Source organism: Taudactylus pleione, unplaced genomic scaffold (genome assembly GCF_031769625.1).
Source record: "Taudactylus pleione unplaced genomic scaffold, aTauple2 ptg000399l, whole genome shotgun sequence".
NCBI lineage: Eukaryota > Metazoa > Chordata > Amphibia > Anura > Myobatrachidae > Taudactylus > Taudactylus pleione.
The window spans coordinates 3,751,856-3,767,317 of record NW_028284801.1 but is presented as its reverse complement, the minus strand read 5'-3'; the positions used below and the strand labels follow the sequence as shown (position 1 = coordinate 3,767,317).

The following is a 15,462-nucleotide window of genomic DNA, read 5'->3' as shown; positions in this document are numbered from 1 at the left end:
TGCCGACGCGGGTACCTTATATAGAATCCAAAACCCGCGAGACCCGGAAGGCGGGATGATGACGTTTTGCTTTGATTTCAGATCCGAGTCAGGCGGGAAAAGTCGAGCCTGACTCGGATCGGCCTCGGATCGGGGGGGCTCGGGGGGGTTCAGATTTCAGAAATCCGAACCTGCTCACCCCAGTATAAAGAGGTCTATTGTACCAAGTGGGAGTGTGTTATTACAGATATGATATAGGCACCTACAAACAGGGTTAATACAAGATACCTTTTGAAAGCCAGGAATTACCATTTCTTCAACAATAAAGCCTGTTTTTCCATGTGACTCCAGTCCTGTAAAAATAGTCCTTTTTGGAAGGAAACTTTTATCTTGCATAACCATAAAAAATGAACATACGTAAGTTTTTAATGAGTACTATGAGAATTCAACGCTGGAGTGATATTCTTATTGAGACAGCCACCTTATAACTTAAGTTAACATTCTATCTATTGTAATTTAGAATCCCAATATTTACTGTAAACAAAGACATCTTATTTTCCTAAAATGCACATGGATTAATACAGTACATTACAGAATCATGAAACCACCTAAGTATCTAAAATGTTAATAATTGCTCTTTTATAACAAATTATTTTGCTTAAACCATTACTTTTTACATTAATCTCACCAGTTTCAGTCATGGCTGATTTTACAGTGGGTTTATTTTTCTTCGTCAATAACCTGACCTTAAAGTGCCTTAATACAAAGGAAGAAAAAAAAAAATATTACTTGTTAAATTTTTTTATTATTATTTTAATTATCGGCTTGTACCGTCAACTTCCATCGCATAGGGAGATAGAAGTATGCCTGAGCCATCTTGCGTCGCACGCTACCTTAAACACATGTTCCACTCATGCTGCCAAAACTTTAAACAACCATTAAACTTAATCCTTTTCGTTAGAGATTTCACTAAACATATACTATCTATAACATTATTCAGTACCTCCGAATCAAAGCTACCAATCTTAGGAAACGGTGTTCTACATTTCTTTGTCATTTTGACCCATATGTTGCAGTACTCAGTAGCGTACGCACCATACTTTTTAAACATAACATACCTGGCCGACCCAAGCGGCCCTTCCATCAGCAGCACATCATCGACCATTACCAGAGATTGCCTCGCACCCATCTGAGAAAACGCTTAGCAATTTCTAGAGAATTTCGATTGGTGAACGATTTTCAGTGAGCTACGTTCACGCACTCCCTCCCGTTATACACAGCAGATGGCGTTACAGTCAGCTTGTATAATGAGGAGCAGAATAACCACCTATTGAAAATTATTCTACCTGCGACGATATTAACCCAAGCTTCCACCGCTCGCTTCTTACTTTGAGTTTACTCCCACCAGTAGCATCTAGAAGTTCCAATAACTCCTAACCTTGCCAGCAGTTTCACTCCCACAACAACCCACTTCACAATCACGGTTTATATAACCATGCTGTTCGATCGCATTGCCCAAAGAACCTAACTGATCAATGGACTATGCGATTAATGGGTGCTGGACCAAGAAACCCCTTAGTTTATCGATAACCACAATGTACCTGCTTTGTACAATGGCCCAGTATTTTGTACAGCCCCATCAGGCACCTTCCGAGTTTTCACTGAGGTTTAACAGACAGTAACCTCACTTTACAATCACCCGTTTCAATTACATACACCTTTTCTGCGCAGAAAACAAATAAAACCTTTTCCCTTAATATAGCAGTATAATTCAGAGGTTTAACAAGCAATCATGCTATGCATACAATGACCGTTTGAACACGTGGCAGCAATACAGGAAATATGTGTACGTTATTGTGCGCCTAGTCGTATACACAGTAATGCGACTGATGCACAAGAGCGCAGAAATTAAAATTACGCTATTTTGCGACTAGTCGCATACACAATAATGCGACTAACACACAAAACACGGACAGACAATCCTGTCTCTCTTGTCCCCAGATTCCTAATCAGCGCCCCTTTTAAGATCACACAATAAAGGACATCGATTCCACAACAATGAATGGTAGCAGGGTTTCAAACACAGTGTGTTCTTGTCTGCTTATTGCGCCTTCCACCCTTATGTTGCGGAATCGAGGTACGTTTGCTATCGTGTGAATCATGGTGGCGTGATATCAACTGCGAGCCCCCATCTATGAATTCCTTAAAATCGCTAGAGAGAAATAATCGCTGTCCAGATTATAAATAAATAATCGCTGTCCCCTTAATCGCTGTACCCAAAATGTCGCTATTTAGCGCTACATGTAAGAAATAATTGCTTTCCAATCCAATTGTGGTTCCAAAACACAAAAACGTTATATTGAAATAAAAAAAGAAAGTTGCACACTTTCATCTAACACAATTAGAGCAAAAAGCAAGTAAATACAAAGGTACAAACCAATACATATGCTGGCACTTTGGAATCCAGTACTCAGTTCATCAATACTGAAGCCTGCAGTCATCTAGTAAGGGAAAATTACTCCCTTACAGCTCACAGAGCCCCAGCCTATGTACCACACAGATCACATATACAACAATAGAGATGAGCTGGCATGATATTCCATTGGTTCTTGCTCCTTGTCATTCTGTTCATTGGTTAGTTCATATGGTGTCATCAGAGCTATGGATTAGCTTTCCAACTGCTTCTTTGTGTAGGTTTCCCTCCAAAGAACTAATAAAGAAACACTACATACAGATATACAGTCTAACCTATAATTCATATCTTGCAGACGCATGTTGCTATCTCCTTGCCGTTGGAACTGAAAATCTGCAAATAAACAGAGTTTTAGAATGGTACCAAACATGACATGTCTACTAGCTTCTAAACCTTAAATATCGTATACATTACATTTCACTACAAAAGTATTTTCTAATAAAACCTCTAATATTAAGCTTTTAATGTGGAGGAACCTTTTATAAGTTTTGGTATGTGTAAGTGTGTGAGTCTTGTATATTTATATGTTTATATGTTTTATTTAATGTGTGCATGCATGTAAGTCTATGTGTGTGTTATGTAATTTAGGGTATTTGTGATGGATTAATATATATTGTCCATTTCTAACATATCTTAAAACGACAGTGCAAGGTGTTACAAGCAGCAAGGTTCACTTCCAATCAGGGGGAGACCTCCAGCTATCTGCCATTGCCACCTCGTCTGATAGCTAATTCAAAGGTTTTCCTCTGCCTATTGAAAGTCTAAATGCCAGTTCCTTTGAACCAAAACAGTACTGAAAAAAAAGGCACACAATTGTTTACGATTTGCAGGTTTCTGACAATGATTCGTAATTTTGCATTTAGACCACTTCCTTTGAACATACTAGTCTCTGTGCATATTTTAATTAATTTGTTGCAGAGACAAATACACATTTGTGTAGCAATCAGACTGAGCTGACGCAGAGCATCGTCCAACTCGCTCTTCAACAGACCATCGATGACTAGATTGTCAGATAATAATTTGCAAGCGATCACAACCAATTATTTGACTTCGACAGTGTCTTCAGATATTTTCAAAGACATGATCTCTGCCAATCATCCAGCTTCGACAACACCTAAAGTGCAGTAGTCCGTAGTAGGCACATGCACACTAACACCAACCTGCACCATGCACTCACATAGGCCATGCAGAAACCTATAGTGACCTCTCCCCTGTAAGCACTGTAACACCAACCCTATTGCTCCTTATCCTCTTGCAAACTAATTGCACCCAGACTCATGCACTCACACTGGCAGTTCTGCACCCCTATCCCCTTTTATGGGCATACAAACTAATTGCACCCAGACCCATGCACTCACACAGGCAGTGCTGCACCCCTATCGGTCCCTTTCCCATTTTATGCCCATGCAAACTAATTGCACCCAGACCTATGCACTCACACAGACAGTGATGTGCCCCTTTAACCACCCCCCCACACCCCTTTAATCTTATTTACATTTGCAAAAATGTTTTCCTTTAATAAGTATAGTTGCTTGCTGTTAGGTTAATTTAAAATGCATGCAAGGTCTAACTCCTCCCAAGCCCCCTCCCTCTCCTTAGTAAATTTTTATTTTTTGCTCTTACACCCCAATAGTCCACTACCCCTAGACCTGTAGCTAAATGAAATTACCACTTTCGGACACCATACTTAAATTTTGTCACTACTTAATAATGTGAGTTAAGAATAATATGTACTCCTTAATGTAATTGTATTTTATTTATCTGTATTTAATGTTTTTTTATGTATTCTTATTTTTTAAATAAACATGTCTTAAGTTATATCTTTTGATTATATTATAGGTTTGATTTGAAGAAGAGGCCGCGGTCACCCCGCCTGCCCCGCTCTTCTGACGGGTCCCTGGACAACAGTGACGAGTGACAGGTGTCACAGGAAGAGGGGTCCAGACAGAGGAAGAGGAGTGCAGCAGGGACAACTACAGGACAGGATCGTGGAGATCGTCCCACCCAGGTATAGTAATTATATCACAACACCACTCACAATAACATATAGATAATAGGGGATAAATTTACTTAAGTCAGAGTTTTTAGAAGTGAGTATTCAAACTGATGTTGCCCATAGTAACCAATGAGATTACAGTTATAATTTTGTAGAAGGTGATAGCAACCAATCAGGTTCTACTTAGCATTTATCTATCACCTTCTTCAAGATAATAACTAGAATCTAATTGGTTGCTAACAATACTCGCTTCTAAAAACTCTGACTTTATTATATATACCCCTAGGGCCTTTATGTAATTGGATGCAAAATGACCGGCCTTTTTTGGCCAGATTCAATTGGCGAAATGGCGTTTTTGCCGATAATATTTCCCCAATGAGTATCCGCAATGAAGAATACACCTGCCGCAGATATGGGAACCCCACAGGATAGAATTTAGCTAGTTTACAAGTGTCTTCCCTATTTTTTTAAATTTTACCTCAACATTTAAAATATTTTTATGGGGTTTCCCAATTGTTTTTTTAAAGTTTTGTTTACACAGACTTTTATGGTGGCCATTACCTGGGGTGCAGGCTATTTTTGTTAAAGCTGCAGGCCAAAACCCCCATTCTGTACTTTGTTTTCCCAGTTAAAGCCCGGTGATAAGTTATCCCCGTTTTTTTACATAGAGTTTTTGCACCGGTAATTTTTTTTTCATTGAATTCACTGAAGCAAAAATAATGTCATTGGGAAAAAATTATCGCTAATAACGCCATTTCAATAATTGAATATGGCCCAAAAAAGGACGGTCTTTTTACATCCAATTACATAAAGGGCCTAGGGGTAAATTTTTAAAGTCTGAGTTTTTAGAAGTGAGTATTCAAACTGAAGTTGCCCATAGCAACCAACCAGAGTCTAGTTATTGTCTTGTATAAGGTGATAGTTAAATGTGAAGTAGAATCTGATTGGTTGCTATGGGCAACACCGCTTCTAAAACTCACTTCTAAAAACTGTTACTTTACTAAATTTACCCCTAGGGGCCTTATTTAATTGGATGCAAAATGACTGTACTTTTTTGCAAGGTTTCCATTTCAGGCAAAATGCCGTTATTGGTGATAATTTTTCGCCAATGACGTTATTTTTGCTTATTGTCATTATCCCCGTATTCAATTACAAAGACTTACAGCCTGTAGTTTGCTAAAAAAAAACAAAATTGAGTTTTAGGGGTGCAGGTTTTAAAAATAAAATAGCCTGCACCCTTGTTCTGTGCCAAAGTGTATTCTCACACTTGTGTATTTCCCCTTTTAATTAAGTGTCAGTGTTTCCATTGCCTCACTGTAGCCCCAATTTTTTTTACATTTTCAGATATTGGTGGACTTTTTAAATATACTGTGAAATTATTTACAGCGCCACCGGCAGTGCCACCCTGTACTCTAAGACTATTTTCATCCTTTTTTCTTTTGGTAACTCTTAATTGTCTGAATATAGGGTGGCACTGAATGTTACGCTGTTAATAAATCAATAAAAAATAAAGTTAAGTTGATTGGTTGCAGTAATTTTAAAAAGATGTGATACAAATAGGGACAACACCAACAGTAAATACAAACTAACACTTTTAAATTTCAGACTGCCCAATGGTTTTATTTGATCATGATTCTTGATGAATTTAGTTTATCAAATTTCTCTATACACTACATAAACACTTTTATTGTAGTGAGAAGTTGGCCGTTTTTTATGCTGTTTAAATTAACATTTATTGTTTCTTTATTACTTATGTTTGTAATTAAAAATGTGTTTAATTTACAGCCCAGCAGCACAGAAGACATCCCATCTTCCCAAGAGGGGCCAACTGCAGCAAGTGGAAAGTCATCCAAGAAGAAGAGGAAGATCTGCTTCAGTGAGACCGAGAACAACGTGCTCATCGATGGAATCTACAAGCACTATGACAAGATCTTTGGTCATCGTGCTCAAAATACATCGGCCCGGGAAAAGAGATCTGGGATGAAGTTGCGACGAAGGTCACCGCAGCCTCTGGAAGACATCGAGATGCCGACATGTGCAAAAAGAGATACACCAACTGCAAGAGACAAGCCAAAGAAAAGATGAAGAAAGTTCAAGATCATGGAAGAGGAACCGGAGGAGGACCACTGTTGACAATTCTTTGGCTTCCGTGGGAGGAGAAGATCCGGGATCACATGAATCCAATCATGGTGACAGGTGTCGAAGGACTAATGGACAGCCGCAATCAAGCCACACATCTCCTACAGGGTAAGAAATTGACTAACTTTTAAAAGTCTTAAATCAAATCTAAATAAAAAATGATGTTAAAATTTTTTATTGTCCTTTTAGAAAGGACATCTTCAGCAGCCCCAAAGAAAAGGCAAAGGACGGAACCCCATTCAGAAGAAAGGACATCCTCCGAAAGACAGAGGGATTCGACATCTGGAACGGTCCCACCAAAAGGTATTGGTTAGAAATATGTAATTTTGTATTTTATTTATTGAAATGTTTATGTAATTTTTTTTTGGTATAAATCTTAAACTTGTTGTTTTTTTTATTGTAAATGTTTATCATATTTTATAGATTCAACCCGAAGAAGACCAAAGAGCCCACGAGACAAAAGGACAAAACGGCCAGGATCCAGCCATCAATTTGCCGTGGGGAGGAGCAAATTGAATCAACGTTCCCCAGCATCAGTTTGGATTCTCCAGCTCCAAGATTGGAAGGTAATATATACTATTGTTTAAACTAGCAACTGAGCATTTATTTTACCGGCCATCTTAAATAATAAAAACCCTCATTCGCCAAAAAATCATTCTCTCATCCCTAGCATTGTGTTGCAAGCGTGTCTTCATAGTTTCTCCAGATCTCTAATTCAGGTATGAATATCTAATGATCTTTATACCCAAATGTCGCTATTTAGCGTTGTAAGTTGCACAAGAAATAATTGCTTTCCAGACTTTTATTGTGGTTCCAAAGCACATAAAGATATTATTCACATAAAGGCATGTACTTGCATGCCTTGATCTACAATACAATTAGCGCAAAGAGATTATACAATCACAAGGTACAGTCGATACATACGCAGGCGCTCTGGATCCAGATTTCCCGGCATCAAAGGTGAAGCCTCCGTCAAAAGAAAGAATAAGATGATTGACTACTGGATATAGAGCGTCTGAATATATACCCTTACAGAGAGTGGCAATACAATGGAATCGAGTTGGCATAATCCCATTGGTTCTTCTTCTTGGTTCTTCTGTTACAATGTATTTCATTGGTCAGTTTGTACAGTGGTAGTTCAGCCCTCCAACGGCTCTTTGTGTATCTTTTCCCGCTGAAGAACAAGTCTAAACTAGCTAACAAACATTACATTACAGAGCACATTTCAATACCTAACTCTCTATAATTCATAACTTGCAGACGCATGTTGCAATCTCCTTGCCGATGGAACCGGAGATCTGCAAATAAACAGTGATTTAGAATGGCACCAAACATGGTCTGCTTATCATGTACTAAACCCTAGATATCAAATACCTGCATTTCACAACATAATTGATAACAAGTAAAACCTCTAATATTAACCTTAATGCTAGGGAACCTTTCTGTGTAAGTATGCAATGTGTCGGTGTGGGGATATTAAGAAAAGACGCTAGTATGCGTTGTGCATCTACGTGTTTGTGGAGTACACCATGGTACGTGCTTTGCGGGGTTGTTCATATTGTATGTATTAATAAATGTACGTATTTGTATAATGGGGATTTTTAACCTGGGGCAGTGGCAGATACACGACACTAATAATCATAATATAGCGCTGTACACGAAGGTATTGTGTGGGCGCCGCAAGATGGCATCATGCAGACAATGCAAAATGGCGTTGTGCGGATATTTTAAGATCTGGTCTCAGCCAATCATCCGGCTTCGACACAGGTGAAGTGATCTGTAGAAGCGATAGAAGAACAAACTGTAGCGCAACTAGTATTTTTAAAAAAATTGCCTATGGTATATAATTGTTCAAATTTATAAAACTAATAATATTATGTATTAAACAGACAGCAGGATCCCTGATCGCGTTGAGGAGACGCCAGCAACGGTTGAGAGATTCCTCATCCAACATCCGAGGAAGATTTGGGCATAGGGATGGCAGAAATCAGCGAACAGCAAGGTTTTTTGGTATGTTCTTTTTAAACACATCTATAATTCAATTACAGATTGCCCAGGGGTTTAATTAAAATAGTTTTGTACATTCTTTGATTCTCCAAGAAGCATGTGTTTTTAATTGTTTTTTTTTAATTTATTTAATTTTTTTAACATCTTACATTACACACAAAGGACCAACGACCAGCACTGGAGGAGCTTCGGGAATTGGACCTTTCTTCAGGCCGGATCTTCTGCAAGTAAAGGATGATGAAGTTGATGATGAACAAGTGGACATGGCAGAAGACTCAACGAGAAGACCAACTCCTGTTGGTAAGTGTTTTTTTTTTTTTCATTTGAAATATTTGTTAAAATGTTGTCTGTAAAATTTTTCTAATTTTTTGGAAAGTTTAGATTCTGAATGTGCGCGATGGGATGATGTCAAGATCCCTGCATGCGTGATGAAGGTGGTCCAAATACTGGTGCCGAATTCCTGTAAAAGTAGGATACAAGCACCAGTATCCAGACAACTTTCATGGTAAAAGTTAAGTTTTGGGTTGTTATGTTTGCTTAAGGTGGTATTGCTGGGTTAAGTATTAGGGGTAGCCTTAAAATTACCAACTGTATAGGTGTTCTTAGGTTGAAGATGCAGGCTGGGGGAGGTTTAGTGTAAGAAGTAGGTATAAGGGATTAGGTCTAGATGATAGGGATGGCTAGTGCAGATACAGGTAAATATGTAATTTGTTATTTCTATTTTATGTGATTTTATCTTTGTTGATGCCGCGGTCTACATTTTACGCAACTGTATGGCGACACCCAGGATTTGTAAATTATTGATGCATATATGTTTTAAGATTTTCATATTTTTTTTTGTTTCTTTTCAAGTGGAACAATTTCAAGTGGTCTGAAGACTTCAAACAGGACTCAAGGCATCACAGGTCCAGAGGATTGACGACATCGCGCAGGAAATGGATGATTGTCAGAACAGCTTCAGGGACACCGTAGACCGAAGACTGGAACAAATGGACCAATCTATTGGAAGAGTACTAGAGGCAGAGAAGACTTGCAGAAAAGAAGAATCCAGGGAGACCATGAACACCCTCGCCGAACAGGTGAACATCATGACCGTGGTGCTCAGAATGTGTTGTGTTGAGTCAAAGTCAGATCGCCACCAGCAACAGCGTCATCGCCACGTCCCTCCAACAGATCTCCAATCAAATGACACTCTTCATGTCAACACAGCGGACCTCTACATCTCAAGGACCCTATGCCCATGCAGCACGTCCACAGTAGTTTGCTCCGGATCCCCACCAATAGCAACAGTATCCACGAGGATACATCTACCCAACGCGACCACCAGCACCAAGCAGAAGAGGAGAGCAAGATCCGGAGGAGCATCAACCATGAAGTTATGATGGACATCACCATTTCCTAGAAGAGTGGAATATACAGATGAAGAGAATCCATGAAGATTCATCGAGGGACACATTTTAAATGGTGATATTGTTCATTTTTAATTTTTTTATTTTACACAAATGTTTTACATTAACATGTATACATTTTTCCCCAGGTAAACTAAGTATACAAAAGGGAGTGAGGGTGTTCGCTAATACATACGGTTGTGTGTATTAAAGTGGGTAGATGATGAAAGCTCCCTTCTTTTGGCTACGCATATTCATGGACCATAAGTGAGCATTCCGAACCCACTTTCTTTCTTTTTTTTTTAATACAATGTATTTGTGTTTCTAATATGTACAGTATAATATTGATCTGAATGAACTGAACTCACCTTTTCTTTTTTGATTGTGTTTGGAGCCCTTATATTACTAATCCTGCGTCAATTATCAACATTGGTAGAAGTATGAAAGAATAGAAATGCGTTTACTGGGACTGCCCTAATCTAGGTGAGTAAACATGCACAAATGCACATTGTAATGTTTTTGTATAATACACAAATTTACACGATGCTAGTGATTGATAAACAATACACTGGATCAATTTTAAAATTGTAAAGGTTTATTATTTAGCTATCACTATACTTATTGCACTTTTTATTTGTTAACTTCTAGTTTTTCTACAACTCAGGCCACACGACTCCACACAGATCATGTTTTCTATGGTCTCTAAAACTGTACACATGGGGTAGTCATGAGTCCATGCCATTAATGTACACAATGTACATGGCGTGCACGATATATTTAATGTGATTTTGTACATTATTAGTATTAATTATTAGTTTTCCTTTAATTTTATTTACAGGCAATTTCCTTTATCATCATGAAACCGTGAAAAAAGAAAATTAAAGATCATACACAGATTTCTTTGCTGAAAAATAAAAATGTTTTAAACTTTAAGAAATTTTCTTCTATATTTTTCACAATCACTTTTTGTACAAAATAAAAAAGTTTTAATTTCACCTTATTATTGTCTGTGTTTTTTCAATAGAGTGATAGGTTTAATGTAAAAAAAGTGTTACAAATGTTTTAATAATTGCAGTAATACTGCTTTTATTAATATTTTATGAAGTAAAATCCCTGAAAAGACACATTTTCGGGGGTTTACCTCAAATATTGGGTATCCCCCGGATGTATCAAGGAGGGACCACAAGCAGGTATCTCCGATACATGCTGCGCTTCCTCCAGTCCTGCTGGCATCCGCATCCCCCAAAGGTTTCTATGGGGGATGCGATGCTGGCAAATGTACCAATATCCAGAATGCAATGTATTCATGATATTAATCCTAGCAGCTAACGCCATCTGATGATAGCCTTAGGCGCTGTAGGCATTTGGTTACTTACCGCATATCAGCCGGCGGAGGGATCTTCTGGAACCCTCCGCCGGCAATGGGCGCCGCTCGTGCAGTCCGTGGGACTGCTCATGCGTAGCAGCTCCGAGTGCACTCCAGCCCACATCACAGGGACAGGCTCTTTTCGGAGTCCGTCTCCATTCATGTGCAGCTTAATACATCTGGCCGTTATGATGGCATTTTGCAATGTGATCATGGGCGGTACTGACATGCCCTGATCGCATTGCAAAAGCGATAATAAATAGGCCCCCTAGACATGGACCGATGACAATGATCAGATGATCGTTGTGTGTCGGTCCTGCATGTTTTGGATGTTCATCCAACATATGCAATAACCCCCCATAAAAAAAAAAAAAAGATGGGCAATGAAATTTAGATCACTAAGGACTAGGGATGAGCGGGTTCGGATTTCTGAAATCCGAACCCCCCCCGAGCCCCCCCGATCCGAGTCGTATCCGAGTCAGGCTCGACTTTTCACGCCTGACTCGGATCTGAAATACAGGCAAAACGTCATCATCCCGCCTTCCGGATCTCGCGGATTTTGGATTCTATAAAAGGTCCCTCGAAAATCTTGATTAAAGATACAATAAGAACTGGAAAATTTAGAAGAACAAGGTTCCCAATACCAGATGTATTCTGAGACTAATAATTGGAAGAAATAGTCAACTTGGTCCAAGAAAGGTTGGTCACCAGGAAGTCATCGATTCTTCTTCTTTTTCCGAGACTTTTTCGAACCACTTGAAGAAGAAGAAGACTTAAGTTGCAAAGTGTCTTTCATGGGAACTACCGAAATAGTTTTTTCATCGTACTCAGGATCATAGTCAGAATCTGTGTTATAATTCATCATCCTTATGCCTCCTTGAGTCTTATCCTTCTGGACAGGTTGTTTTTGTACTGGATCTTTTTGAGAAGGACTCAAAGAAATGCATCTGAGCTTAATAGCAGAGGGTGGTACCCCAGAACTTGGGACTTTGTTGAGATGAGTATCCTCGAGAGAACTGTAAGGATAAGTTGGACCAAATTCTTTAATGACTGCCGCAGCAAAGGCTACTAAATCTGACAGCATCGGATCCTTTGATTCATAAATAGGCTCAACCCAGTCCCCGGCTTTACCTCGGAATAGATGAAATTATAAATTTTTCTACATTAGTAGGCTTGATTTCAGACCATGGAGAGGATTTCATAATAGCGATGAAATGATCCACCAAAGCATAATACTGCGTTATATCTCCATAAAAAAAAATGGACATAGAAACATCAGATGGATCCTGAGGTATACCTTTAAATGTAGTGGTAGCATCATCTTGTGAACCTCTTAACGGATTGGGCACTAAAACATTTGACTTTGACACAACACTAGAAGATTCTTCCTTGAGTAAAGAACCGGAGATCTTTCTTTGGGATACAGATTTTGAAATCCCTTTTTGAGATGTAAAACTTGAGACTTTACCCTGGACTATGAGACCTGATGCCCCCTGCCGGGGTACATAACTAGAAACCTCCTCTGGAGGTATAATGCTTGAACCCCCATCTTGGGGAGTAACCCTTGGATACCCTTGTTCTTGGGGTTACAAGACTTGAGACCCCCTCCTGGGGTAAGACACTTGAACTCTTCTTCGGAAATGTAATACTCGAAATCCCCCCCTGGGGGATGGCATTAGGAATCTAGGCACTAGGTGAGACACTTGAAGTCCCCTCCAGGGGAATAACACCACGAACCCCATCTTGGGGCATTACACTGGGAACCCCGTCCTGGGGTAAAACACTTGAATTCCCCTCCTGGGGTATAACACTGGGAACCCCATCTTGGGATGAGGCACTTGAAATCCCCTCCTGGGGCACAACACTGGGAACCCCATCCTGGGGTGAGACACTTGAAGTCCCCTCCAGGGGAATAACACCACGAACCCCATCTTGGGGCATTACACTGGGAACCCCATCCTGGGGTAAGACACTTGAATTCCCCTCCTGGGGTATAACACTGGGAACCCCATCTTGGGATGAGGCACTTGAAATCCCTTCCTGGGGTATCACACTGGAAACCCCATCCTGGGGTGGAATACTTGAAATCCCTTTCTGGGGAAGAATATTTAAGGCTCCCTCCTGGGGCGTAACACTAGGAACCCCCTCTTGGAGTATAGCATTAGAGGCCCCTCCTTGAGGTACGACACATGAAACCCTCTCCTGGGGTATAGAGTCAGGAAACCCCTGTTGAGGTACTTGACTTGAGGCCCCTTCCTGGGAAACAAGATTTGAAACCTTCTTTTGGGGTGAGAGACTCAAGGCCCCCTCCGGGAGTACAGAACTTGACACTCCCTGTTGGAGTATGGGACCTAAAACCCCCTTCTGGGGAAGCTGACTTGGCTTTTCCTTTCAGGGTACGCAATATGAAACCCCCTTTTGGGATGCAAGAACACAGACTTCCTCCTGGGGTGAGTGGCTCAGTACCCCCTTTTGAGGTATGGAACTTGAGACCCTTTCTTGGGGAGTAATACTTGAAATTACGGCCCGCTCCTGGGGCATAACAGTCGAAACGAAGGCCTCCCCTTGAGGCATGAAACTCGAAACGAAGGCCCTCTCCTGGGGCGTGAAACACGAAACGATGGTCTCCTCTTGAGGCGTGTAACTCGAAATGAAGGCCCCCTCCTGGGGCATGAAACTCGAAACGAAGACCCCTCCCTGGGGCGTGAAACTTGAAATGAAAGCCCCCTCCTGGGGTACAACACTTGTAACCCCCTTCTGGGGTGAGAGATTTGAAACCCCCTCCTGGGGCATGAAACTTGAAATGAAAGCCCCCTTCTGGGGCGTGGAACTTGAGACCCCTTCTTGGGGTGCGATACTTGAGACCCCCTCCTGAGGTGCAAGACTTGGGGCCCCCTCCTGGGGTGCGATACTTGAGACCCCCTCCTGAGGTGCAAGACTTGGGGCCCCCTCCTGGGGTGCGAGACTTGGGACCCCCTCCTGGGGTGCGAGACTTGGGACCCCCTGCTGGGGTGCGAGACTTGGGACCCCCTGCTGGGGTGCGAGACTTGGGACCCCCTGCTGGGGTGCGAGACTTGGGACCCCCTGCTGGGGTGCAAGACTTGGGACCTCCACTCGGGGTAAGGAAGTTGAGACCCCTCCTGGGGCTACTGACTGGAGTCCCGTATTGGGAAAACAGAATCCGGACTGGGACCGATGGAAATGGAATCTGGGCCGTGACCAGTAGAAATTGAATGAGTAGTGTCCCTGACTTTAGAAGGTTGAAATATCCTCCCAATATTTCTTAGACGAGGGTTGAAGCATCTTGTAGCAGGGCCCCAATCAAAAACTTGAACTTTCTTTTGCTCAGTGGACATCACCTCCTTATCTGTAACTGAAGAAACGGGAATCACTGATGGATGATGGGGAGCACTGAAAGCGCAGACATTGGGAGTCACACACTTGTCACCACTTCTCAGTGGGTGCAGAGTACAGTCCTTAAGATAGTGATTGTCATAACCGCAATATAAACAGAGATGCAGTTCCCGTCGTCGCTGACGTTCAACCTCAGTAAGTTTAGGGCGCAGGAAACTTTCATGCTTTACTTTAGTTTGTTTGGAAAAGCTGTTAGTCAAGTCAGGAGTAGCACTAGAAAGCTTGGGAATAACTTGAAAAATTTTGGGATGGAGATTTTGTAGTTGTTCTAGAAGCCAGTAGAAACTCTTGAAAGGTTCAGGGTCATGCATATCAGAAAATTGGGGAACCAGAGGACACTTGAGAGGTTCACTAGCTTGCACAGAAAATTTTCATCTGTAGGTGTAATTGAAACTTCAGAACAAAACTGTGGAGAATCTGGTGTGTCTGGGGACAAAGCAGCTAGAACTGAATGAATAACCATCATTTGATTAGAGAGTTCTTCCAGCTGCTGTCTGACAGATTGCAAAGCTGTCTCCTGTGCAGTCACACGAAAGAGTAAATCCTGAAACCCTGCATCACCCTGGAACCCGGTGGCTTGCATATTGGGCTGTTCAAACTGTCACGATCCAGTGCAAGAATTCCTCTGTGGAGGCGGTGAGCCGAGGGGTTCGGGTGACTAGGGGAGTGACTAGACTAGGTCTCCTAGTTGCGGCCAAAC

General features: G+C 41.0%; 1 protein-coding gene across 1 annotated transcript; it reads left to right on the top strand.

The window, feature by feature from the left end:
- Positions 1 to 6,403: 6,403 nt before the first annotated feature.
- LOC148506630 (uncharacterized) lies at positions 6,404 to 10,889 on the top strand. The gene is made up of 8 exons (XM_088446466.1): positions 6,404 to 6,695; positions 6,777 to 6,890; positions 7,011 to 7,153; positions 8,477 to 8,597; positions 8,757 to 8,894; positions 9,447 to 10,249; positions 10,377 to 10,465; positions 10,821 to 10,889. The coding sequence occupies exons 1-6, from the start codon at positions 6,482 to 6,484 to the stop codon at positions 9,467 to 9,469; spliced, it is 753 nt and encodes a 250-aa protein (XP_088302592.1). The 5' UTR covers positions 6,404 to 6,481; the 3' UTR covers positions 9,470 to 10,249; positions 10,377 to 10,465; positions 10,821 to 10,889.
- Positions 10,890 to 15,462: the final 4,573 nt, after the last annotated feature.

Bases quoted from the DNA above. Each gene is read 5' to 3' on its own strand.
- LOC148506630 (XM_088446466.1), top strand. From the start codon at position 6,482: ATGTGCAAAAAGAGATACACCAACTGCAAGAGACAAGCCAAAGAAAAG. The intron at 8,598-8,756 runs GTATGTTCTTTT...TTACACACAAAG, and splicing joins GCGAACAGCAAGGTTTTTTG to GACCAACGACCAGCACTGGA. The intron at 8,895-9,446 runs GTAAGTGTTTTT...TTTCTTTTCAAG, and splicing joins GAGAAGACCAACTCCTGTTG to TGGAACAATTTCAAGTGGTC.